General features: G+C 38.6%; 1 protein-coding gene across 1 annotated transcript in view; it reads left to right on the plus strand.

Annotated features, from left to right (window-relative positions):
- LOC139697436 (lachesin-like) overlaps window positions 1-25,668 on the plus strand; it is a 319,784-nt gene that overhangs the window by 293,706 nt on the left and 410 nt on the right. The window contains exon 8 of the mRNA XM_071596149.1: window positions 20,687-20,857. Within this exon, the coding sequence (XP_071452250.1) occupies window positions 20,687-20,857 (171 nt within the window). The remainder of the gene's footprint in view (window positions 1-20,686; window positions 20,858-25,668) is intronic.

Consider the following 25,668-nt stretch of genomic DNA (forward strand, 5'->3'; position numbering starts at 1 on the left):
GAAAAAAAAATTATCTGAAAAGCCATTAGAGGAAAATGATCTCTGCATCATTCCCGCGGCGTGTGATGGAAAATAAAATCATGGTAAAAGCTTTGTTTCTAAGGATATAAAACGTTCTCACATGAAGCCTTTTAATTATACTGATGTCCTGACTATTTTCCGTTTATGACTATGTCCTGAGAAATGTACAACAAAAAGTACTGTGATTCCTGTGACGGCTCCTGAGTTTATTCATTATTTGTTTGAAGGAGTGGTTTACTCGCCGACTCAAGGGGCAATGCGCTCGACATTTTAGTGCCTAACATACCGGAAATTATGACAAATCTAGAAATAAATGGAGGTATTGGCGACCATATGGCCATTTTTGGTAAAAATGCAAACAAAATTCGTGAGTGTGATGGAAGAAAATCGTAAAGTATATCTATTCAACAAAGGAACTTTTAATGGGCTTTTGGCAGAAATCAAAAAACAAATTACTACTTTTTATAACAAAAAGCATAGGTTCCAACCTGGAGGGCCTCTATAAATTACTTGATTAAATGGAGAAACAAGCTAACTTAAATTTTAATTTTATCTTTAATGTGACAAGAAAAAATAAATTCCAAGTTATAAAATAATATTTAAAAGGTAAAACCGAAAAAAAAATTCAAGGGATGGACAACATTACAAACACGTACAAAATATTTTGTTCACAAAGTCCAGCGTATTTTCAAGAGAAAATTTCTGTGTGAATATTTAGAGAAAATTCGTTAAAACTTCTGGTGTTAGGTTAGAGAAGTACAAGGGAAGTGGCCAACTTTATATTCATTAATGCAATAAACCGGTGAAATTTTTACCGGCAGCGCAAATAAGACCAATATCCTGAAATAATTATCCGATAGTGTGTTCACGAAATAAAATAGGGCACCTTAAAAAACCTGAGAGCTTTCGAACAGTATAACAATTTATCAGAAAAATTTTAAAGGAGATGGAAACTAAAACAAGCATCGAAGCTCTAAAACATTGCGTCCTATGATGCTGAAGAGGATTTCTCAAGGCATGGAAACTTATTTGTGAACCTTATTCCCTAATTGGTGTTAAAAGATGGGTTAGGACCTGCCGCACACCACTTTGTCTTCAACGTTTACAATGGGATGGTCCTATTAATTTCTGGGCAATATTTTCTCTATTGTTAATTTTCAGAACATTATCCCGAACGTCATTGTTAGTTATGTGATGTCCTTTCTAGGCAGCACATGTATATTTTCCGAAGCCAGAACGGATTTAGAAGCACACCAAGAGAAACGCAATTCGAATCTTTTATTTCACGGCGTTCAAAAATTAGAAGAAATGGAGTTACATGACATTTATGGTGTGGATTAAAATTGTTTTAAAGTCTTCAGAATCCACGGCAGAGAAGTAATTGACAAACTAAAAAATTACTATATTAATACATAAGTGATAAACTAGACTAGGAAATTCATAGGCCAGATTAAACGAAAAGTAATATATGCAGTTAGCTCATGAGAGGCAGGTGGAGAGAACCTCTGGAGTTTCACAATTAAGTGTGATAGGGCCCCTAGTTTTCCTAATAAACCTTAACGACATAAGTTCCCCGCGTAAGGAGCAGCATTAGATTATTTGCCGACAACACAGTGATAGAGAGAGAAATGAAAGATCCAGCAGATGGCGGGTTACTCTCTCGTGGCTTAGCAATATCTTGGATTGCTGTAAGGGATGAGGATTATAATCGAATCGTAACATTGGTACGGTAAAAAAAAGTTTTAAGCAAAAGAAAACACGAAATTAAATAATACATGGACCGTAAAGATTGAAGAAATTCAATATATGTAGAAAAATCTACTTGCATGTTTTTCCCACCTCCAAAATTTGGTACACCCATTAGAAGTATATAATTGTAAGTAAAAAGTGACTCGAATTCAGACGACTTTCTCAATAATGAAAGAGTTAAGTGGAGATCGCTGTCCGTTGGGCTACATTTGTGATGAGTATTAGTTATCCCTCGCGGAAAAATGATAAAAAATAATTGCATTAATTTTAAAAAAATTGCTAGAGTTATGAAAATTTACTATAAAAAAACTGTAGAAACTAGAATAGGAAGAAAACCTGGAGAGAAGAAGTGAGCGAGGATCCAGAACTGGCATCTTTAAATATGCTTACTTCCCTAACAATGTTCACGATCGCGGGTAATGCTAAAAATATCTGCAAAATTATAATCGGAAAAAACTTCGTAAAAACTAAGACAGGAAGACAACTTAGGTAAAAGAATGAGATAGGATCCGGGATTGGCATCTTTGAATACATGTATACTTTCTTTCCTCACAATGTTCACGGTTGCGGAAAAATTAAGTTTCAGTTCTCTGGTAGTATAAATCAAATACCATTCATTTTAATTGAGGAGGGATTACACCGACCCCAAATGTCAATAAGAAAGGAATAAATTCTATTATCTTAAAGTTCCCTGCCGAATATCCGCGTGCCAGTTTGCATATTTAAATAAACGTGGATATAATTTTGGTTGAAAACATTTTTATCCTTAATGAGTTCAGAATATATCAGTTAAATTTTAAATTTTATCCATTTTATATTGCCTTTCAGCATTAGTTTAAAATATAGTTGTGAAATCATCTAAATAATCGCGGTTTACCCATTCTTATGCTATTTTTTGACATGTAGTGTCCCAGAATATGTCATCACATTTTATGAATCGTATTCTATTTTCTAATCAAATGCGTCTAAAACCAAACGTTTTCCATAAAATGTCCTTTGCATTTAATGTCGGCCAATTTTATTTTACCCAAATTTAAGTACCTAATTTATCTTCCCCTTGCCGATAACGCCTTTCGAACTGGTCATGCAGGGTCCTTACAATAGGTTTCAGGACTGGTTCCCTGTAGCCTCAACGGTGCGGTGGATGGGGGTCCGACCGGTTGGCTCGGTAGAGGGGTCCCCCATCACTCAGGCACACTTTAGTTCAGTCGCCTCCGGAAATGCGTTGAGACAGGAGGTGAAATTTGGTGACGTGTGATTGTTTGTGGTGTCGTCGCGCCAGCATGGAGCGCACCGTCGAGCAACGCTACGCTGTGAAGATTTGCGTTAAACACGGGAAATACGCGTCAGAGACCCTTGAAATAATTAAACAGGCTTATGGGGATGATGCCTTGAGCCGCACAAGAGTTTTTGAGTGGTACAAAATGTTTAACGAAGGCCGGGAGCTCGTCGAAGACTAGCACCGCGTCGGACGCCCGTCGACCGCTCGAAATAATGCTCAGATGGCCAAAGTGAAAGCCGTTTTGGACTCTGGCAGGCGTTTAACGATCGTCCTTATCAGTGAGGAGACCTGTCTTTCAGTCGGGACCGTCCACACAATTGTAACAGAGGATTTTGCGATGAGGAAAGTGTGCGCGAAGCTGGTGCCGAAAGTCTTGAGCGAGGAACGAAAACTGTGGAAATTTTGGACTTCATCCAGGAAGATGAAGATTTTCTCGACAGCGTTATTACCTCAAAGGATCGCTCAAAAGGAGCTCAAAGGATATCGGTTCGACTCCATCGAGGCGGTTCAAGTGGCGACGACAAAGGCTCTCAACAGTATTCCGGAAACCGACTTCCAGCGGGTTTTTGACGAGTGGCAGACGCGCCAAACTAACTGTATCGATGCAGAAGGAATGTATTTTGAAGATTATTAAGTAATTGTAATGATAACTGCAATAAATTTTGATTTTTGGGACCAGTCCTGATACCTATTGTACGGACCCTTCAACCTTCTCCATCTGCCCGTCCTTCTCGCCTACTTTAAGTCTCCACCTCAACTGTCAAGTTTTGTCGTTGTGCGCTAATTCTCATGGTATCTTGCATTGTTATCCTATTTTGTTAGTTTGATTCACTTAGATCAAAGCTGCAAAATTCATGAAGCAGAGGGAGAGAGATGTTTCCGGTCTGAAGCCATGTTAGAGCTGAGTTTGTGCACTGTAGGTTGAAAGGGGCCTCCTGCGAATGGCCGTATGAGCCGCTGCCTCTATACACATAATTTCAATGCGATTATATATGGATTGTAGGGTGTTATCTTATCATAATTCTATATTTTAGTAATGAATCTGACATTCAAATTGAGATCGAATTGACGTTTTTACGGAAGAAATAACGTGTAATATCAAGTCAACAATTCCGGGTGCATTAGTATGCATTCCAGATAAATTATTCATTAATTTAATTCTTATAATTTCTGCGTAAATTCTAATTTCTCGGTCACCTACCTTTGTATATATTCCATAATTTTGTATGATTTTTTGGGCTGAGCGAATGTCTGCGGTAATTAGGCAAATTTTCTTTGGCTCGGTTCCAAATTGTTTTACCCCTAAAAAGCTTGTTTAATTTGGCCTATTTATCCAAAGAAGTAATTACATGTTGTTCAGGGAAAAAGAAATCGATATTTCATTCTGCAAATACATTGAATCAGCGTACATTCATGGATTCAATGATGTCGTAATATAACGGTGTTACATCATAGGCCCATTTTTCATTTATCGATGGCATAGCTGAAATCAAATGTTGATGTAGAACGGTAATCCTGGACATAGAAGCACATCAAATATAAAATATCTAGACGCCATGGTACTGAAAGAGTAATTTGAATGTCTGCTGCAATTGGTCTTTTTATCTATTATTATTGTCGCAGTAGAAAAATGACTGGAAGAAGTATTATTCACTTGCTTAAGTAAGTACCGTAGCATCAAAACTTCCTTAGTGAGCATGGTTCTAAATTGTTTACACAACGTTATTTCGAATAATTACATATTGCACTATGATTTGGTTTACCGTACTGCACTAACTCAGATATTGTTTAGACATCTGTTAAATCACACAAAGTGTATCTATTAGCAGACTGTATCAAAAAAGTTGAGGTTATTTCCGGTAAGTCAGGGTGCTCCATGGATGGAATCTGTACAAAACTTTGCTATTCATCTACTGTCCATAAGTGGTAGTAACTTCGTTTTAGTTCCATGAGATGATAATTCCCAAGACGTAGGTAAAGAAAATATGAAGACCAAAGTAAAGCAGGGTGATAAATTAATGCACCAAGCCAGAATAATTACGTAAATAACGAGAACTGTGGACAGGGTCGGGGTTAATGGAGTGTAAATAAATAATTTTGAAAGCATTAATAAAGATCCAAGCGAAGTCTGGCTGATATTGTTACCATAATAATGCGTATTGGCCGACCATTTTGTGTTTCTTGTTTATTTTATACGTTACGTAACATGCATCAAATTTTAAAAGATATTACAGAAAAAATATTTTTGATCGAGGAATTATCGGTATACTCAACATTAGCAACGTTTCATCAAACATTTTCAGTTAGTTATTGGATCAAAGAGATGAAACGTTTAATATAGATTTTCATGAAAACAATGAGTAATACTTTTGGTTACTAACAAGTTTGATTGATTCAAATTTTTGCCGTGTAATGGAGAGCAGAGAATTTGCTATTTTGGATGCGATGAATTTCATTGGATATATGAGTGCCTGCGGAAGAGAATAATTTCGATCAAAGGGATATTGTTCAATAGGATGTCCTTAAGGGTACTCGTTAGTTTTAAGGCGCAGATTAGAAATTGTCCCCAGTCGGTAGATTATCATCAACAATAATCTTCGTTTGCAATTAGATTGTATGAAATGTTCTGTTTTGTTCAGATGTTCTGTTGAAATGCGTAAAAATATTGCTTCGTCTTAAATCAGATAATCATAATTTCGCAAAAGCTGCTTGTCATTCCACCCAAATGGTCAGAAAGAATGCGTGTTATATACCTCCTGAGTTACCACCAAAATACTACCGAAAGGAAAGTGGAATGAATGGAAATGGAGGACTTTGAAACGTTAACGGGTGGAAGGAAGATATGGAACGCGTGCGAGGGATGAAAAAGGACGAGAGTGGAAACCAGGAACAAGGGAGATGGTTCCGGGATGAGAGGAGGGCTCTCTCGCCCTCAGCCGATTCGTGTATGGAGTCAAGAGGGGGAAGGAGGAGAGGTGAGGGATAGAGATAGGGAGAGGTATGGAGGGGAGGAGAGAGGTCATTGCTTAGTGACGCAGATGGATGACAAAGAGAAAAAAGCTGCATGTTTTCGTAATTGAATTCAATGGAAATTGGTTGGAAAAACGGGGGAGGCCATTCGTCGTCTATGGGAAGAGATATCTGCCGCCTCCCTCTTCCCTGCGCGCTTCCTCCCGTCCGTTTCCCTTCCCTCCCCGCCCCCCCTGCCACTTAAATGTCCTCTTACTACAGCCTCGGTCCTCCGGCTTCCACTCCCCCTCCCCGGTTAACCCCCTCCAACTGCCCCTCGCTCCCCTCGCCATATCTCCTAACTCCCCCTTCCCACCGTCGTCGACCAATCCTCTCTCCCCCTCCCTATCCAAGCCGATTCTTCCTAGGACGCCCGACCTAAATGCTTTCCCGAAAACTTTACGGAGAGATATCCATGAAAATAATTTCGAATTACGAAGGGACAGGCAAAGTTTAATGTATTTGAAGTCGCGTTAGGTGGATGAAGCGATGTTTCCTGGTGGCGTTTTTGTGCTTGTTCACCATAGGAGTGGACTAAGGCAAGTCAAGTGTGGAAAAAAATTGAAAGTATGTATTGAATTTGCATGGCCCCCATCTCAATGTTTTCTCTCAATATTAACTTCAATCAGCTATTATTATGAGATCCAAGGGATAAATTATTGCGATGGAAGCGTATGTACCTAATTTCCAACGTACTTTCGTTCCATATTAGATTAATCTTGTCGTTCCGATTTCATAAATATTTAAAGTTAATCACATCCACTAATGCATATAAGATTGAATTATGTGTCTTAGTCTTCAATTCCATTTTATCTAATGCTCAAGGTGTTTCCAATGAGAATACAATTCAACGGTAGTATCAAGGAAGTGCTCATTTTTTCATATCTTTTAATTTGTTTCAATTTTTTTTTAATATTGAACAAATAATAATATATCACCGTCCACATTTGAGAAGTGGGTGAATTAAAATTATTAGTGCTACAACATATAAATGTAATATTTGTATTCTGAATTTTGATTTAGTCTCTCCTTGTTGTTTAATTATCCAAACTAAAATTTTGGAATATTTTGTTGTGATGTCTAAGTCTGTAACTTATTGATTATTTACAATTTTACGAAAACTTCATAGTTCTCCACCTTAAGGTCAACGTCTTTACTAAGGCAATTAAGGACATTTTCAGAAATATAGATATGTAAAATCATACTCCATACAATTATCTGTACATATCGTCTCCTTTTGTTTCTGTGTTGTGTATTCATACCTATTGTATGCTTGTATATATACGTCCCTAAAAAATATACCATTATCTAGGAAAAAAACTTCTATTTTCACGGAAACTTTTACTCTAGGCCATAGCCGAAAATTCTGTATCATTTTTATAATATTTTCAATAACTGTATTATGCCACAAGGTGAAATATCTAGGCACATGATGCAATAGTATATCAGGTGGCCGCAGTTAGTATGTCCCACTTAATCAAATAATAATCTATTAAATGATATCTTTTGACCATCTTTTATCAATTTTTAAAGAGGAATGTTCCAACCTGTTAGTCCCTGGAACCTGTAATGTAGATGGATGCAGACGATATCCTACCGGCGTCGCTAGATATTAGGATCTTTTCGGATAGGAAGAGAAAACTTTTGAATTATCCCTTTCCTCTAAGTGCCTTCTTTGACTGTTTTCTGACTCACGCCGGTAGATCTCCCCTTCTCCATTACTTACCACTTTCGCTTGAAATGATTCTAATATAAAATGGGCCTTGAAATTTCATTTAATTAGAATGGTCTCGAAATCACATAAGTAATTCATAGTGAATAGCATGAATCACTTAATTTACTGCTATAAAAACTGCACCTTTTCCCAGCTCTACGCATTTATTTATCACAATTTTCTCATTGATATGACCAAAAGATCTGCAATCAGCAGGATATAAAATAGCAAAGTTAGTTAACCATTAAAGGAATAGATTAATTAGGAATTTTAGGCGGAATGGAGTGTAACAAGTATAAGCGCGTGAAAAAAGCCCTTTCATAGCTCTACGTGCTGACTATGATGCGTATTAGTTAGTGGAAGTTTCAGAAACCTTTGATCAGAAAATATCTCAATAACTTTTGCAACAGAAAAAAAATAAAGCTTAATGAGTAAAATTTTCATTTTTGCAAGAGATCATTTTCTTCAGTATTACAATTGTTTTCAAAAATTACACTGAGAAGCACTTAAAAGTTATTCCTTTTAGACAATAAAAATAGATTTTTTACCTGATAAACGTTTTGACTGCGCTCCACAAGTTTTTTGCTAGCTACTGTTGGAAAAGGTGGCACACCTTATTTTATTTCCCAAGTACCATAATATTGCATTTTTTTTACTTTAAATGACTATATAAAATTATGTAAGGCAACATGGATAGGAAAATTGTGGAAAACCTTCTTGTAGTAAAATTACTAGGTTATTTTTAATATGCCTGAGAATACTGTGGAATAGGCTTATGACCATGTCACCGTGGAAGAATTATCTAGTAACAAATAGCTATTCAACAGATATTCCTAGGAAGGTAGTGCAATATCTTTCATAAAAACTAACTTCATAAATTATAATGCATATTATTTTACGGAAAAGAACTGTCCGAGACCACTGGTTGAACCTTTTGGTGTCATGAAACATTATTTAAAAGAATGATATATATCATGGCTACTGTGTAACATCATCAATTTCTAAGGGCCATCAATGACAGGGTCGTTAAAATGGCTCATCGTTCTTACCAAGCAACATAACCCGTTCATAATTATCACACACTGTTTTATAAACAGTAAAGCTTAAAAGGCGGAGTTATTCCTTGTAGATGTATTATTTTATTTTAAAAATAATAGCCAAACGTCCATACCTTTAATAATAATTCTGTCTGAAATATGCGAGGTTAAATAATATCCTACTTTCATTTTTTAAATACGCAAATTTATAGAAATGCTACTTTAATGTATAACTCATGTAGAATAAAATTACCAACAGCAGTACGAATTTTCAATTCCTTTAATTTTCACTCAAAAGTATTTCTCAGGTGGAGCAAATGGATTTCCTGAATTATTTAGTGGTCAAAAGAAGTATTCTTTGCCTATATATTAGAGTATCTAGATCACTTAATCTTAGCATTAAAAGCAATAAATCAAAATTTTGAGCTCATGAGACATGTCATGATTTTAAATATATAATTGTGTTCGGAAAAGCGGATATTTGGAGAAAACGATTGAAAATAAATAGCTGGAGTATTTCCTTTTTCTGCGAGCAAATTTACCACCAAAGAAGTTACACAGGGTAAAAATGGATAAAATTCTGAGTTTCAAAATATATTTATGGAGATTTTTCGAAATTTTTGGAATTTCATGAAGTATTGTTAAATGTTTGATTCAATGAAAGATTCCTTTCCAGAATTTCAGCTTTAAATTCTTCAATTGTCTTTGTCAGAGGATCAGAAAGTTTTACTTATCATATGGTCGTACAATTCACATTAAATTAAATTCTGAAGTTAACTCCATTTTAAACAATTGAAAGTAATGGTTTTGATCGAAACGGTTTTCCGAAATTAATTATGATATTAATTATACCTTTTCCATTTCTTATATCTCACAGAGGCGGATTTTCTCCTATCAACGAATAAAAATAAAAAAATATTCGTTTCGATAAATTCTCCGTCTTTATTTATATCTCTATCCTTGGGGCATTCCCATCGCAATGACAAATTTTACTTTGAATCAATAGTGCATTGTCCAATAATTGTCTATCTTCGCTGAACTAATATAAACGAGAGTAATTAATAAACAGTATTTCTTCCATAATGCTTCAGACAGTGTGTAAAGGTGAATAAATCAATAATATCATCTCTTGCAGTTGGCTAATTATTAGAGCACGTGTAGTTCACTCCATAAGGTATTCTGTTTGCATAACGATGCTCGGTAAAATAAAATAATATACGTGTCTGTATTTCTTCTTGATTATATTTGTAGAACAAGAATAATCTTTTTATTCCACCGAGATGAAATGAATAGATCAGTTGTTTTTCGGTCATCTCCTTTTAAAACACAAATATTTCCACAGCAAAATCGAGTGTTTATTTCCACCTACAAAAGTGATTTCCGTTTGTAGTGACACATAAACAGGGCATAAAATGAGAGGGGTATACATGTAAAAATGAGCAAAAAACTAAATTTAATCATATGAAAAGAGGTTACCAATTATAAGTAGAGGTAAGATAGAGTTATTAAATGTGTTAGAGGAAAACAAAATCGGATAAGTACTCGTATCAGCAGGTGGTGAATACAGTAAGTGGGAGAGAAGAATTTCTTAAATAGTAATTAGCAATAACTACAGGTAGGTCATGATGATATTCTGATATTGATAAGCAAAAGCAGTTCAGGGCAGTCATTGATAGATTTAAATCCAAATCAAATTTGAAAACGACTTAAGCATACAGTTTGTAGATTACAAATGAATTGAGAAGAACGAAAAGCGATGAAAGAAAAGTATGAGTAGAATTGCGGGCATTAATGTCGTTATTCCACCAAACATCATAGCATCAAAGAAATCAGTAACGCTGCTAAGAATATAAAGATTGGTTAGATCCGAGATCGATCTCATTGAGGGTCAGTACATAAATGGTGGAAGGACAATATTTGAAAAATATCAATGTAACGAATGGTAGGTTATGATTTACGTGTATCGGTAGAACAGCTCTAAGACACATGACGCTATTTTTCGAGCCCGAATATGTTCAGAGAAATCAATTTAATTAGATTCCAGTCCCAGTATCCTTTGCATACAGCACAATTGAAATAAATGGTATAAATTCTGTTATGAGTTTAAGATAGGATATTCTGCATAATTTAATTAAGTTTAAAATTTCAGATATTGCAGCATTTTGAATATTACTGAAGTATTTCTTTGTTTTCTCGATGTGAAAAAAACAACTTCAAATGTTTCAGCGTATTTTTCGTCACGAAAAACTGTTTTCATATCCTAATTCTTATTATATCTGTATTAACTCCTCTAGTTTGAAAATAAATTACAAATACAGATGTCCATTTATTAATAGCTTAGCCTCTTAAAATTCTTAAAATTAATTTTTTTACGTTTCCAATGCATAATTCCTTTCTTATTAAGTATTTCAGCGGTGACTCAGTAGAGAAAAAAAATCTTTTATAAAATTGTAAAAATGGATTCTAATGTAACAAGAAAATAGGAAAATGGCATATAACTCAATAGGCGCTCCTATGATGAGCTTTGATCAAAATCGGAAAAAGATCTTGTATAAGCATATTAGCATATAAAATCATGCTTTACATAGCGTACAGTGTTAACATTGGCATTTTAAATACATGGAGTGCATATTTTTAGACATTTCGATTAGCAACTTTAGTAACGATCATGACATTTTGTTATGAGTTAAATAATAAATCCCTTGATTAAAAAAATATATTTAGGGAAGTGAATTTAATTAATCGCTGGTGATCGATGCAATTTACAAATTTGACAATACTTCACTGGAAACCATAGCAATGAAAAGAAATTTCAGAGACATTCTGCATTTGGATTGCTGAAGATGTGATTTTTTGAAGAATTATAAACAAAAATAGTATCAGTTTCCCAACTTCAACAGTTGATGGTGCATTTCTTTTACTTTTATTTATTAAGTTTTGCTACCATTATTAAATGAATAATAGGCATGAAATATACACCACGGTTCAATCATAATTTTTCAATACCCGCGTTCTGGAAGGGAAACATTTTGTATGATTCAGAATGCTATATTTCCTAAATTATTCGTTCAATTATAATAAACACAGTTGATTACTATGTATTTGCTTATGGGTTGCATAGTGGTTTATTCTCTGCCATCCATCTTAGCCCATGTAGATGGCTTTCAGTAATTAAGTTCACGTCTTAAATGTCAATCACTAATTGACTTCATGACGCCTAAAGTTACATAGTGGGAGTGACAGATATTCATTATTAAATAATATGAAAAAATTTGAAGGCATTTATTTTTTTGTGGATGCTCATTCATTAAGTTAAGTGGTACCTACCATCATAAGCACACCGCAAAGTACAGTGATTTTATTTCCTCACAAAGAGACGAGATTGGAATCTTATACCTAACCAACCATTGTCGAAGCATATTTAATTAAGTGCATCAGGATAGGGAAATCCAATTTTTTCCCCCGTTCACCACCCCGGAGTACTCAATGGCCCCGAGTTCGCGGCAAGGGAATGAATCGCAAATACCAAACAATGGAATCGGCGGTGAGGCCGGGGTTGCTTTTTCGCCTGGGAGGGGGGGGGGCAGCGGGTGCGAGGGGCGGGAGGCGTGGCACGGCGTAGCGGGGGTGGGACGCTGGTGGCGTCCTTCCTGCTGGCAACGGGCACGTCAAGTGGTTGGCATGGCAGCAGAGATGGCGATTGCCCTAAAAGCGTAATATTTCAGAGGAGAGTGAGACACGGGCACAAAAGAAAAGGCTGCGAGGTAGGAAGGGGTTACTTGGGCTAAGAGGAAGACGGGAAAGAGAGGGGGGAAGGGGTGAGCGGGAGGTGGGGGCGATGGGCCAGTGGGTGGGGGGAGCGGAAGGACGAAAGGCGGGTGGGAAGTAGGACGGGAGGGGGGAAGCACGGTGAGAACGCGGGAAATGGACGCGTTCAGTTCAACGCGTTTATATCACACCGTGGTGCAAGTGACGAGCGGAGATGTGTGCTTGTGCCTGAGTGTGAGTGACTCCTCTTTCGCGAGAGATTCAAATCCTGGTGCTGCGGAATTCACTCCCTGCCCGGAATGGAAAATGTTCCTTCAATCTGCCACGAGCCACCCTTCTCCTCCTCCTCCTCCCTCCACATCCACTCCTCCTGCCTCCCCCTTCCCCCTTCACACTTCCCGCACCGAAAATCCCTCTCCTCTCGCTGCCATCCATTTCACTCCACCTCACTCACACACCCAACCGCCCTCCCCATCCACTCCCCCCCATCTCGCGTCCCTTCCACTTCCCTTATAATCTCCCCACTCTGAGTCCTCTGCCTTCTTTCTCTCGTCGCTTTCTTTCTCCCCCCACACCCCGTGTCCTTCTCCTTTCACCCCCGCCCGCCATCCTTTTCAAGTTCTCACTCTCTTGCTCGGCTTTCATTTTATTTCCCACCGCTTTCTCACGACTCTCACACTCCTCCTTCCCCTTCTCAGGAGAATAAAATACTTTTCCACCTTCTCTCGTCTCTCCCCATCCTTTTTTCTCCCACTCCTCGTGCCTCCAGCCTCCTTCGAAGCCATTCTGGGCTATCTCCTGGTCTTTGAATGTGTTACCTCTTATCCCCCCTCTGGATAGCTGTGAGTGTATTCGGATTCGTCGCGTGATTATATTTGGTGTTGGATCCCAAAGAGGTATATTAGGAATGTTATTGGCTCTACGCTTGCATCGTTTAACACTTGTACCCGAGCTCATTTTTTGCTATGTCGATGATATTTCTGTTATGATTTTTTTTCGAATTTGTGAGAAAAAGTACCTTGATGCCTGTTTGAAAACAATGAGAACTTTTTTCCTCTTCTCTTGCCACGTATCAGAGATAGCATCTGAGGTATAAAAAAGTTGCTATCAACTTCATTTTTTCGTAATTACTTTTTATTTCGAAACGACGTTTAATTTTATGGTAAAGCTCCCTCCCAGTTTACCGTGCTCTCTCTTTCTCTGCCGAATTTGTTTTTCCTCGTATTTAATCTTCATTTTACTAGATCACATGCTATAAGCCAACTGGCTCCGCACCCCCTCCTCTTCCCGCGTAAAATGTCATCTGTCTGTATTCAATAATCCAAGTCTAAGTTTTCAGTATCCCTTGTTCACTTTTTTTGGGAAGTTGCTTTTAAGCTCTGATTGAAAAAAGTGCAATTTAATGCTTTATGATTAACGTTAAGACTGTGTAACTTTTGTCGTCGATCCCTCCGTTTCTCTTCTACGTAATCATTGATAAAGGCCCGAAGTTTTCTAATATTGTCAGTCGCCTAATGTCTTCAACACAATAGATAAACCTCTCAGTATCATTGACAAATTTGATTTTTTTTCCTGTCTCCGCCTGTCACTTATGTGTGTTCTTTTTCTTCCTCCAATACGCATGAAAACCTCTTTTTTCTCCCGAAAATACTGCGTATACGAAGGACATTATGAAGATTAGATTCTTAAAGGACGGAAATACCAAATCAGTGTAAAGTACTATTAGCACATGATCGCATATACTGCTGCTTGTGTCGTTAACTTTCAATGCAATTTTTCAAAAAGTAGCAAATGGGCAGTGATGTACATTTATATTTCCAGTGACTTGTCATTTCACTAGTATTGTAAACCTCGTCTGATTAATCGTAGCAGTTTCAGGCTTAACTTTGTGGAATTCCTTTGCGATGAGGGTAGAGAAATAAACTTTGCACTTCCACTGAAAGATTTATTACTTCACACGATTATGGTTTCGATGCTGCGCATCATCATCAGGTGACCGTGTGAAGTTATGAATCTTTATGAGGGAGTGCAAAGTGTCTTTCTCTACCATCGTCTAATTATTTATCTTCTATTATAGAAAGTGATCAATTCTTTATATAAATCGATGAAATTATGGGAAACCTTCTATTTTGAAGTATTTTTATCCATACCTCACCCCATTTTTTCATCATTAGTCGAGATATATTTTCTTGAACGCAATTTAATTATTTAGTTTTCCTAGCTTAACAAGAGCCTTCAACGTGATACTTCTCCGTATTGCTTGTGGGAAATGTTAGATGCTTGGTGATATCTAACTTTGCAGATTTATACTACATACATGTACATTCCATATGATCCAAGAACACAAACTATATTTATATAACACGTATATTTTTAAATTCAAAATGTTTATTACAAATTTTGAATTTATTTTGCCATTGTTTGTATTATCTTCGAATATAAATGTATTCATATGAAACAGGAATATTTTCTGTACTAATGCACTACGTTAAAGCTCACAAATAATGATACTTAAAAAAGTTTTTTTCGTCTTAATTGAGCTCCATTCTTCCTCGTTTCTCAGATTTTTCCACGGTTTCTCCCTTTCTCCTCGCATTTGCGACCCGTTCTCTTTTTCTCCAACGCCACACCATCTGAATCTTTCCTCGTCTCCCCTCCCCCATCCCGTCCCCTTCTTTACCTGTCTCCATCTCCTCCAACTGCGAGAGATCCACTTCCACCCGCTCCCCTGCGAACTCACTCCATCACCTCCCATTTCTCTCACCTCGTGGAAACTCTCCTCTCTCCCCCCATACACCACTCCTCCAGCTATTCGATGTTGAACCGAATCTCGTTAAGCCTATTTTTTCTTCATCCTCACACCTCGATTTACGCTGGCAGGTAACAAGTGGATATCACTTGCGAGCTGATAATGGGAATTCCCCTCCCATCTTCCCTGTCCCCACTTCAACCTCCCTTTCCATCCCCCACTCTTTTCCATTCTCACCGGCTCTCGAGGAGACGTTCATTTCTTTTACTTTTTTTTATTTAGCGGAAGGATTTCACGCTTTCACTCCACTCCTCCACCTTCAAGATTATCGCCTCAAAATATGGAGTCGGGAATCCATCGCTTTGTTTACTTTTGCCACCTACCTCTGCGCCGCAGTTCTCCCTTTTCCGTCACCTCTCTCCTCTTCGGCTCCTGAGTGGAGCCCTCGACGTCGCCCACACCCCAGTGATATTTGCTCTCTCATTATTTGGTAATTTGGATCGCGTTGTCGTGCAAAACGCCCACGAGTCGTTTTCTCGAATGGATTTGCAGCTGTTATCTCCCGCGGATGGCGTTTCGATGCAGATCCAATGTGTTGCGCGGATTTTCCATTCGTCTAATTGATCGTAGGGCAAAGCATATAATCTGAAATATTACTAATTGCAAATCCGAAAATGTTTTCAATAAAATATTGCAAATAGATTTAATTAATTTTGCCGTAATTTCAGTTGCCTACCCCTTATTTAACTGGAATTGAAATACTAGTAATTGAAAACATGGTTTCATTGTATGGTCACTAGATAGGATAGGCCGACACCGTAACAAATTAAACCAGTTTTATTACTTGAGTATTTTAATAACATCTTCGATTTCATCATCATTTCATTGCCGATTTTTTATATCACTGAAGTGATCATTTCTACTGAGATTCTCGTCTAGACAGGTTCTCAATGAGATTTTTGCAGTTTGAGGTTACTGGTGATATGAAGATCGGCCGTTTGGTGAATGTCACCATTCCACCACTTGCAAAAGAAATATTCAGGCAGTAATCAAGTACAAATAGTTAATAAAACCTGAATTATGTTGGCCCATCATAAATATACATCTACATGTACATAATACCCCGCAAGCCGCCGCAAGCGCGTGTGGCGGGGGGTGTTAGGTCACCAACCGTAAAAAGGAAAAATACCACATACAAAAAAACAACACGGAAAATAACACCCACAGCAGCGCACACACTCATGCAAAAATCCCTTCATCCAACACTCATGCAAACATATACCGCAAAACAACTAAAAACTGCACCCCAGGATGAAGCACGAAAGCCATCCTACAACACGCAAGCCAGGACACAACAAGCAAGAATGTGAAACATCACTACCACATGAAAATGCACCACAAAACACTCTACCCCCAAAGAGTCTGTAAAAGGCAGGGAATGCGACCCAACGTTGCAGGTAGCAGGCATTTCCCCCCGCGGAGAGGGACGAGGGACTGAAAGGGAAACTTAAAAACAGATGAACCGAACACGAATGAGGTCATTCGGAAAGAATGGGTTATTATAACAAAACACATAAGGTTAGTGGAAGAGCATGCATTTAAGTAGAACTAATTATATTTTAGACGCTGAGGGTAGGAATATAGGGTAGTTTTTCATCCTTAGCATTCTAATTCTTTTGGCATTTTCAAAAGTTTGGAGCTAAATCAATCAAAGCATGCTCTCTCGCAAACGTGGTAATTCATATTTATTGAAATGAAGACACTTGGGAGTTTTTGCAGTGACTTAATGAATTTTTCATCTAAATTGCTTAATTTCCATACAACCTGTCATCATATATAAAACAAAACCTTTAACAGCCACAAATTGTGCTGACTTAAAACTTCAGTCCAAAATTCTACCATTTTACTTTCTCCAATGCTTGCAATGGAGATTCCTATGGAAGTTCACGTTTAATTGCCATCATTTCGATCGTGTTCAATTTAATTCTTAATGCTGTATAACTTAATATTTGAAAAATTCCATCCTTCATTTATATTTGCAGCTCATCATGTGAATAACCTACTATAGTTGCTCATAATTGCATGAAGCTGTGAAGTTCATCGTGACAGTTGTCACGGTAAAAATATCTATAGAATATCATGGCAAATATAAAATTGCAGGAAAAAAATGAAATTTTCATGTTTTTTGACGCAAAAATTATATTTAATGAACTCATTTCTCCTGTAGTAATTTTTTGCATACTCTTGTGAAAGTAAGCCATATAATACCATCTTCTCGGCATAAATAATAACTTCATTTTTCATTATATTTTTAAAACACAGCATAGCGATAGTTTCCGTTAATATTTTATAAATGTTACTAAAAGTATTGTTTATTTGGTTCACGCAAAGATGTTTCCGACTATATGAAACAGTGAATCTTTCAGCTTCGAAAAGCTCTTACAAATAACTTAAACATTTATCACTCATACAATTTTCTCAGCCATATACTTTGGGGTTGACAAATCGCCCACTTCCCATAGACGAGCCAACCGAGCGGCAGGTTCGCACCCATTGATTTGAGCGGAGTCGAACAAACTCGGCAGCATATGCACACCAGTGATTATAATTCGTGAGCCATTAGGAATGGCTCGGGTCCCTCTCGGTAACGCTAGCACAGGAGTCCCAGAACCGTCACCGGCCGGGCCCCCTCCGAATCGGGTCGCGTCACGGGAGTTGGTGGCTTCCAGGCATCCCCTGCGCCGCCGTAGGCCTCTCCCCCGGACTCCCTCCTCCCCCTACCCGCGCACCTTCAAGTGAAAAACGACCTCCCGCCAAAGATTCCATTATACGAGAACAGAGAGTGGGGACGTGGGGGGGGGGGCGAGAGAAAAGGGAGTGACTCGACTCTGCCGGCACTCTTTTATTCCCCTCCCAACCCATCCTTCCTATTTCTCTCATCCTCCTACCTTATCTTCTACCGTTCCCTCCCCTTTTGAACCCTGTTTCACTTTTTCCCTCTTCAAACTCCGCACCCCCATCCTGACTACTGGTCTTAAAACAGACCTACCACGCGTCCCGGGACTCACGTGCCCGCCATGTATATGATCTCGTCTCGGCCCTCTCTTCCCGCACGATTCCCCTCCCTCCTCCGCTATCCTCTCTACCCTCTGACCCTTTCACCCTTTTCATTCTTATTCTCCCTTTGGCCATTCATTTCCGCAACCCCACCATCACTCCTACTCACCTCTTTCTTGTACTCTATCACTGACATCCCAACTATCGGATTCCCGAACCCTGTATCGTGGTACGTCATTGGTTCGTAGGGAAAGCCAAGGCAATGCGGGTTACGATCATTCATTGCTAGGTCGCTCTGTTTTATTTGTCATGATATCGTAACCATCGTCAATTAAATTCTTGCCTTCTCGTATGGATACGAGTATACTGGTCAAGAGCCCAGCCCCAATAGTTTTGGCTTGTCATCAGGTGCTTCAGAGGCTGAACCGCCAGAATTGACGAAAAACTCATTTCCTGGAAGTTTGCAAAGAGTTTTCCATTGATTCATCGTCATCTCGATTGATTAGGTTTAAATTTTCGCTCCTTATATTCCCAATATTAACTTTTTGTAAATGCTGGCGTTGTCGAAGATTATGGCGCTCATAAAATTGCCTAAATGACTCCCAATTTGGAAAGATATTTATTTCTATCTGTGACGTGCCTCTATGTGATCCCAAAAATGTGTCTTGGTCAGTATAATAAAACTTCACTTGGAAAACTTTACCTTCTCGTAGAATATCCTAAACTTAGGTAGGTGTAAGAAATAAGACGGAAACGTTTTCTCCATTGGGATTTGTTGAAGCTGTAAAATTGTGCTTACTTTGCAAAATTCCCGGTCACCCGTCTGAAGGGCTACCATTTTATTCTACGAGTTTTCTATTGATCTGATTGGAACACACGATGGGAATCGTAGGTAATGGTCTTTTGCAAATAATGGAGGAAGTGAAACACATTGCCGCTCTCTTTTTGCCTATCCAGGCCTAAATCCCGAGTTCATTTACTGCAGAACTACTCGCCATGCACCAATTTGTGTCAATATAAAGGCCGTAATCGTATTTCTTGCTGCCTAATCACTTTTTATTTCACAGAGAGCTTGGAATGTACGGAGTAATGGAAATGGTGTGAATAACTAGTGCTTCGTCGTTCATAGAAATGGCTTACTGAATTTTTGATACGCTATTCGTGAAGATACAGGTATGCAGCATAAAAATATTTCAAAATTTAATTTGGGGAAAAATTCTGCCAAATATAGCTCCATAAAGCTCACGGGATGTAGGATTTCTTTTAAGGGCATCTATTCTGTTACTCGGAATGATTTCACGAGCCATCACAAATGTTAATAATGAAAAGATCATAGACACTTCTTTACTTCATGACATTCGATAGCAAAGCACCTATATTCAGTTTTTCCAATGATTATTGCAAATTTTCTGCGAAAAACTGAAGTCGGAATAAAATTTTTGATTTTTACCAAAAGTCGTTTTAACAAATAACCTGATTTTTATGAAATATAGCTTTATGAAATGGCTCGAATGTGATGGCCGTTTAAACATTTGTTATTAAAACCATAAACTAATTGGTCACCCAGTACTTAGCCCGATGACGTGTGAAATTCACACATTAGGGTAGGGGGCCAATTCCTTTCCTTGTGCCGGTTATGGTTTCCCAGGAAGATCTGTTACCCGAAAAATCACATAGCTTGGGTGGAGCTGCAGGTGCCCATAGAGGCTTGCCCGGAAATTGAGCCCAGGCCCTCCGGTGAGTAGTCAAACGCTCTACCCCTGGACTACCTCTGTATGCATGAACATTCACATGGATATAGATATTAGGAAAAGGGATAGGAACACACATAAAATACGTGCACAAAAGAAATGAGGAATGCGGAATCAAGCAGATCACAAGCTCACAAATATTTCCTTGACCGTGACTTGAACTACGTATCTTTTGTATTTCCGGGCCGATGTCTAACGGCTCGATGATTTCAAAATAAATTACGTATCCTCGATTGCTCAAGTGGCTGCGGTGGATCGCGGGGTATATATGTAGACGTAAGTGTAATCAAATTTAAGTATGCATAATTGAATTGATACACTTTTTCAATAATTAATAATCATTAAAATATTATCTAATAAATAATATTTATATCAGGATTTGTTCTCATAGTACACCGCCTATTAAATGTATATTATAGTTCTTCATTTGTGGAAACATTTATAACATATTGCCGGAAATACAGTCACATGATATATAGATTCTTGTCTTGTCCTGTGCATAACCCCTAAATTTCATTCCTGTTCTTATAACGTTTGCTTTATTTCCAGGTGAGATGATTATTTCAAATGACAAGTATCAAATGACTGAAATAAATAGCTCTTACTACAGCGTCCAGATGAGGCTGACTATAAGAAAATTCGACAAGTCCGACTTCGGAGGCTACAAATGCATTTCAAAGAACTCTATCGGAGATGCGGAAGGAAATATCCGACTATACGGTGAGTGTCATTTACAAGTATCGTAATAAGAAATCAGTAGTATCTGTGGTAAGTTATAATCAGTTATGAGATAATGAGTTTATACAAATATTGCAATCCCATCGGTTTACCTGACGTTTTAACTGTAGCATTTACCTATTGTGAATAATTTATTTATGAACTTTCCTTTTGGTGCTTGGAAAATATAAATCACGAGAGATTATCAACTCGGAAATGTAACTACCCCCTATTATGCTCAAAGTTTTGGGCCACAGCACGAAGACCGAAGGATTAACGAAAAGTAAAGTTTCTTAGGTCCAGAAATGTAACTCTCCTCTGTTCCGCGAAACCGTTTGGGCCACAGTAAGAAGACCGAATGATATTTCATTTCTTCCATGTATATAATTGACTTTAACAAAGTAAGATGGATGAAATAGATAAAGTTGATCCGAGGTAATGCACCTCAAAAGAAAGAAAATTGGCATAATTCTTATTCCCGCAGTCATGAATCTAGATTCTAAGAAATTGCTTTAGAGTGCATAATTACTGAAGTGGAGGAGTTGATGAAAAATGCCACCTGGGGTCACCACCTGATAATACTGCCTGAGAAAAATCAAAATGATGCTCGACGGCATAAGGCGACTCAAATATTAAGTAGATTAATTAAATGGAAAAAGTGAAGGAATGGAGTTCGGGAAATAAAATCACCAGCGTAATAAAAGGAACACGGAAGGTACATGGAAAGAATAGTTCCCGTGAAAAATTCTATCCATACGAAATTGGAGTAAGAAAGCAACTCATAGAAAATAAAATGAGGCCTCTTTGAAGATACATTACTAGATAAATGAACACCGAAATCGCGGAAAATATGGCTCTATTAATAATTGTGAAGCAAACATAATAGTTCGATTTGTCAACCCAAAAGTATGTGGAATAGTGTTTGGAGAAAGAAGTTTGTGGAAAACTCGAAATAAAGGACTAAAATAAACTCTTTGGCCAATGTGGTGGCAATGAAGTTCACTGAAGACTATTTTGAAATGGAGAGAGTAAGATGATGGATGAGGTACACAAAAGACTTAATCACTTGGCGGGTTGGTTCAGACTCAGTTAAAGGTTAATAAGTGATGATTGAATAGATTGAAACCTTTCCTGGAGTGCATAAAAATATGTACTCTCACTTTTATGATAAAATATGCTCAGTTTCCCAGCGTTTCATTTCCATATTTACTTCTTATTCCCCGAGATGTCATGTTGGCGCGCAGTTTGAGGGCAGTGTATGTTTAGATGTTAATTTTATAAGTGAGGGTAGGAATGAAATATATACTAAAGAAGGACGATGGAACAAAGTAATTGGAGTTCGGAGTTTGCTTAGCGTGTAGTATGGTAACATATTATGCTATCGGGAATAGCGTGAGTGAAGAAAGAGTATTTTAATATGTCATTTCCGGAGTGACACTATTTTCATCCCTGTTTTAATTTAAGAATTTAATAACATATTATGAAGTGCATGAATTACCTTTATGGGCCGTTTCACTTTTGGAACAATTTCAGAACTTTCCTCTTTTGTAAATATTTCATTGTCAATCATGCTCCTCGTGACTCGAGGAGTTCCATTCCTCAATTCTCTAATAGTTCTATCACATTGGCTACTTTTTCGGAGGAACTTTCTCTAAATGTAACAACAGTTATTTTGGAATTTTTGCTGTCAGTAAATTAAGTATCCATCGTTAGATACCAAAGACTAGCTGAATATTCTAAACACGGCCTAAGCTGTGTACAGATACACCTCTCCCTTACGTATTAATTGCACTTGTCATCAACTCGTCTGTAGAAATTTGAGACTGATCCGAAAAATTCTCTTTTATTTCTAATGAAACGTAAGAGCCACGTCTAGGTGCTTTCTAATCTACTCACCTTATTCGGAATAAATTTATGACTGCGAATTTTATGAAATGGGCCCTTTATTTTTTGCATTTCTTTTACTTAATTCCAAATCAATTCACCAGTTAACATTTGAATCGAATCCCCTTTATAAACAATAGCATGAAATTTGATCTAAAACAAGTAGGGAAGAATTCGATCTGATGGACCCATTAGTGCACAGGTATTTTAAATCATATTGCCTGTAGTAAAACCACCTTTGAATAAATAACTGAACGCATTCTCCCGCGTCCTCGCTCCAAAATGAAAATCCTCCCCTATCAATCTCCTAAAATTTTCTCACCACGTTTAGACCTGAGGTTCGTTCTATTTTTCTCGGGCAATTTGTAAAATGAACCACCTCAGCAATAATATTTTAATTCTATTATGAGTGTAATGTGGGAAGTTAAACACCCATAGCCCGCATTCGGGTTAAACACCCGAAATAGCCCGCATTTGTGGCTTCAGATTCATACTTACTCTCTCAGGAAGTCTGACAGGAAAAGCTGCACATTAATCGAACATTCAGATGGATTCAATAATCGAATCGAATGTTGAAACTTTTTGCACGTAAACTAAAAAAAAATTTTCTTTACCACGAAATGTGAATAAATATATATTTTTCGTGAATTATTGAGTACGAGCGCTGAGATGCCTTCGGTGCTGTGAGCGAGCCTGAGATTCGTTGCACACGACCGGTGCTTAACAGGAGCAGTCCCAGAAGGAGAATCGAGAATGCTAGAAGTTAATGCGAAGGTGGTGTGAAGGACAGAGAGTGGAGTGGAATTGAAGCGGACGGAGGAGAGGGCGAGTGGGAGAGTGGGAGAAGATGATCGAGAGAAATAGAGAGACTGAAGGATAGAAGAGGCCATGCCGGGAAGGGAACCATAGTGCTACGGAAGTGAGGCAGAGAGAGAGAGAGAGCTCGACACCGCCAGTTCTTTTCCTTCGATGCGGGATCACGAAAGGGCCTCGGTCGGCCATCCATCGTGCCACAAGGACTAAGATGTTCCGCTCGTGAGGATGCCAGAACGCGCGCGGGAAGGAAGGGGGCGGGGAGGGAGGGCTGAGTGGCATTCGGCAGTGAATAACACCGGTCGGTGATTCAAGTTTCCGCGAGGGAGAAGGGAAGAGAATTTAAGAGGGCCGAGAAGGGAGGTGGGTTATATGGGTTTAAGCCCGTAAGAAAGGAGAGTCGAGGATGTAGGTATGAGGAGAAGGAAGAGGTGAGGGCGGGGATGGAGGCGGAGGGAGTGGTGGTGGTGGTTAGGGGAGCGTTAAAAAGCGGTGGGGGACGGAAGGGGGAAGAAAGAAAGTATCCATGGTAGGTGGAGAGGGTGGGAAAAGGGGTCGAAACTTCCCTCGAGCCGGGCCAACATCCGAAGCGGTAAGTGGATTCTTACAGTCGGGGATGGGGTGGGGGGTTGGTTGGAGGTAACTCGGTGAGGGGGGGGGGGTAGATTTGGAGAGGGGTTGTATAAAGAGGGCGCCGGGGAGAGAGCTCTTGGTCGGGCGGTCGGGTTATATATGTAATAGGCGGGGGCGCGGGTGTTTGGGGAAGAGGGTCGGAGGGATTCGAAAAAGGGAGGAAGAACAAAAGAAGTAGATAAAAAAAACGTCCGAGTGTAAAAGAGGAAGTTCCGAAACCAATTCCACATTCCCTCCGCTCTTCCTGCCGCGCGTTCCTACTTGGCTCGCTCCCCTTCCCTCCGGACACCCCGAACCCCCTTCCTCCTCTCACCATACATCTTCCCCCTTCTTCCTCTTTATCCACTTCGCCCCGTGTCGTGGAAGTTGTTCAAGGGGGACGGACCGGAGGTGGGCAGCGGCGTGGATGGCCGGAATTTGGCGGAGTCTTCAGGAGGCGAGGGAAAGGAGTGGTCGGGCATGAATGTCGGAATGGGAAAATTAGGGAGGCGGGATAGGGAGGAGTGTGCGGGGGTCGAGGATGAAGGGTGGCGAGAGATCCCGTCTCCCCGTCGAGTTAGGTCAAGCGAACGCACGGAGTATGGGGGAGCAAAGAAGGGTCGGGGTATATCTGATTGCTATGCCTATGGAAAAGAAGGAAAAAGTAGCTAGTAAACCCTTTGGTTGAATCGTTCAGGATTCAGTGGACAATTCTCGGCTAGAACCTGCCCTCTACTAAAATAACTACAGCCGCTCTCCCCTTGTTAGCTTTTCTGAGTTAATTGGGAACAATTCAAGGTTGTCTTGTGCAAACAGATGTTAAAAGAATACTGAAAATTGGATAATCCTTTCAGTGTTTGGAAAATTTTTTCCTACTTCGTGCGTTGGACTGTCCTGGACCTTCTTAAAAGACAAAGGCTCCGGTTGAGTCACTCCGAGTTATTCTAAACGGACACTCCGGCAGTTAATTGGACGCTGGGTCTGACTACGTTGTTCTTGGATAATAATTTTTGCTGTCTTACAAATATTTTCCCTTCAATGAATTTAATTATTTAATTATGGCAAATTTTCTTAATAAAGTTTCAAGAAATAATGGGCAACGTTTTTTACCCCAATTTCTTGTCTTTGCTGTTACTATTATAAGTTTAGAAGTGTATGCTATTCTAACGCAATAAATGTAGAACCATAAATGCTTTAAGAATTACTACTGGAAACGTATTACTCTTGTATATTCTAATAGATAAAAGAAATGTGAAACGATAAACGTAGTAAAGCTTTCACTGTCTTAGCAATATTCCTAAATTAAAATTGCAAATATGTACTTATCAATGTATAGGCAATTATTGAACTACGGCGTCCATTTTTTTCAATCGCGGAAAAAATTTTTATTTTCTCCAAATAAAATTTTCAGCTTAACGAATACCGTACCTAAGAAGTCACATACTTACTCTTACATCAATCTAAATTCGGGAAATGTGGCCTCTATGTCTACAATTTTGGATGCG

The sequence above is a fragment of the Hetaerina americana genome, unplaced genomic scaffold, assembly GCF_022747635.1.
Source record: "Hetaerina americana unplaced genomic scaffold, ioHetAmer1.1.p SCAF_1, whole genome shotgun sequence".
NCBI classification, from domain to species: Eukaryota; Metazoa; Arthropoda; class Insecta; order Odonata; family Calopterygidae; genus Hetaerina; species Hetaerina americana.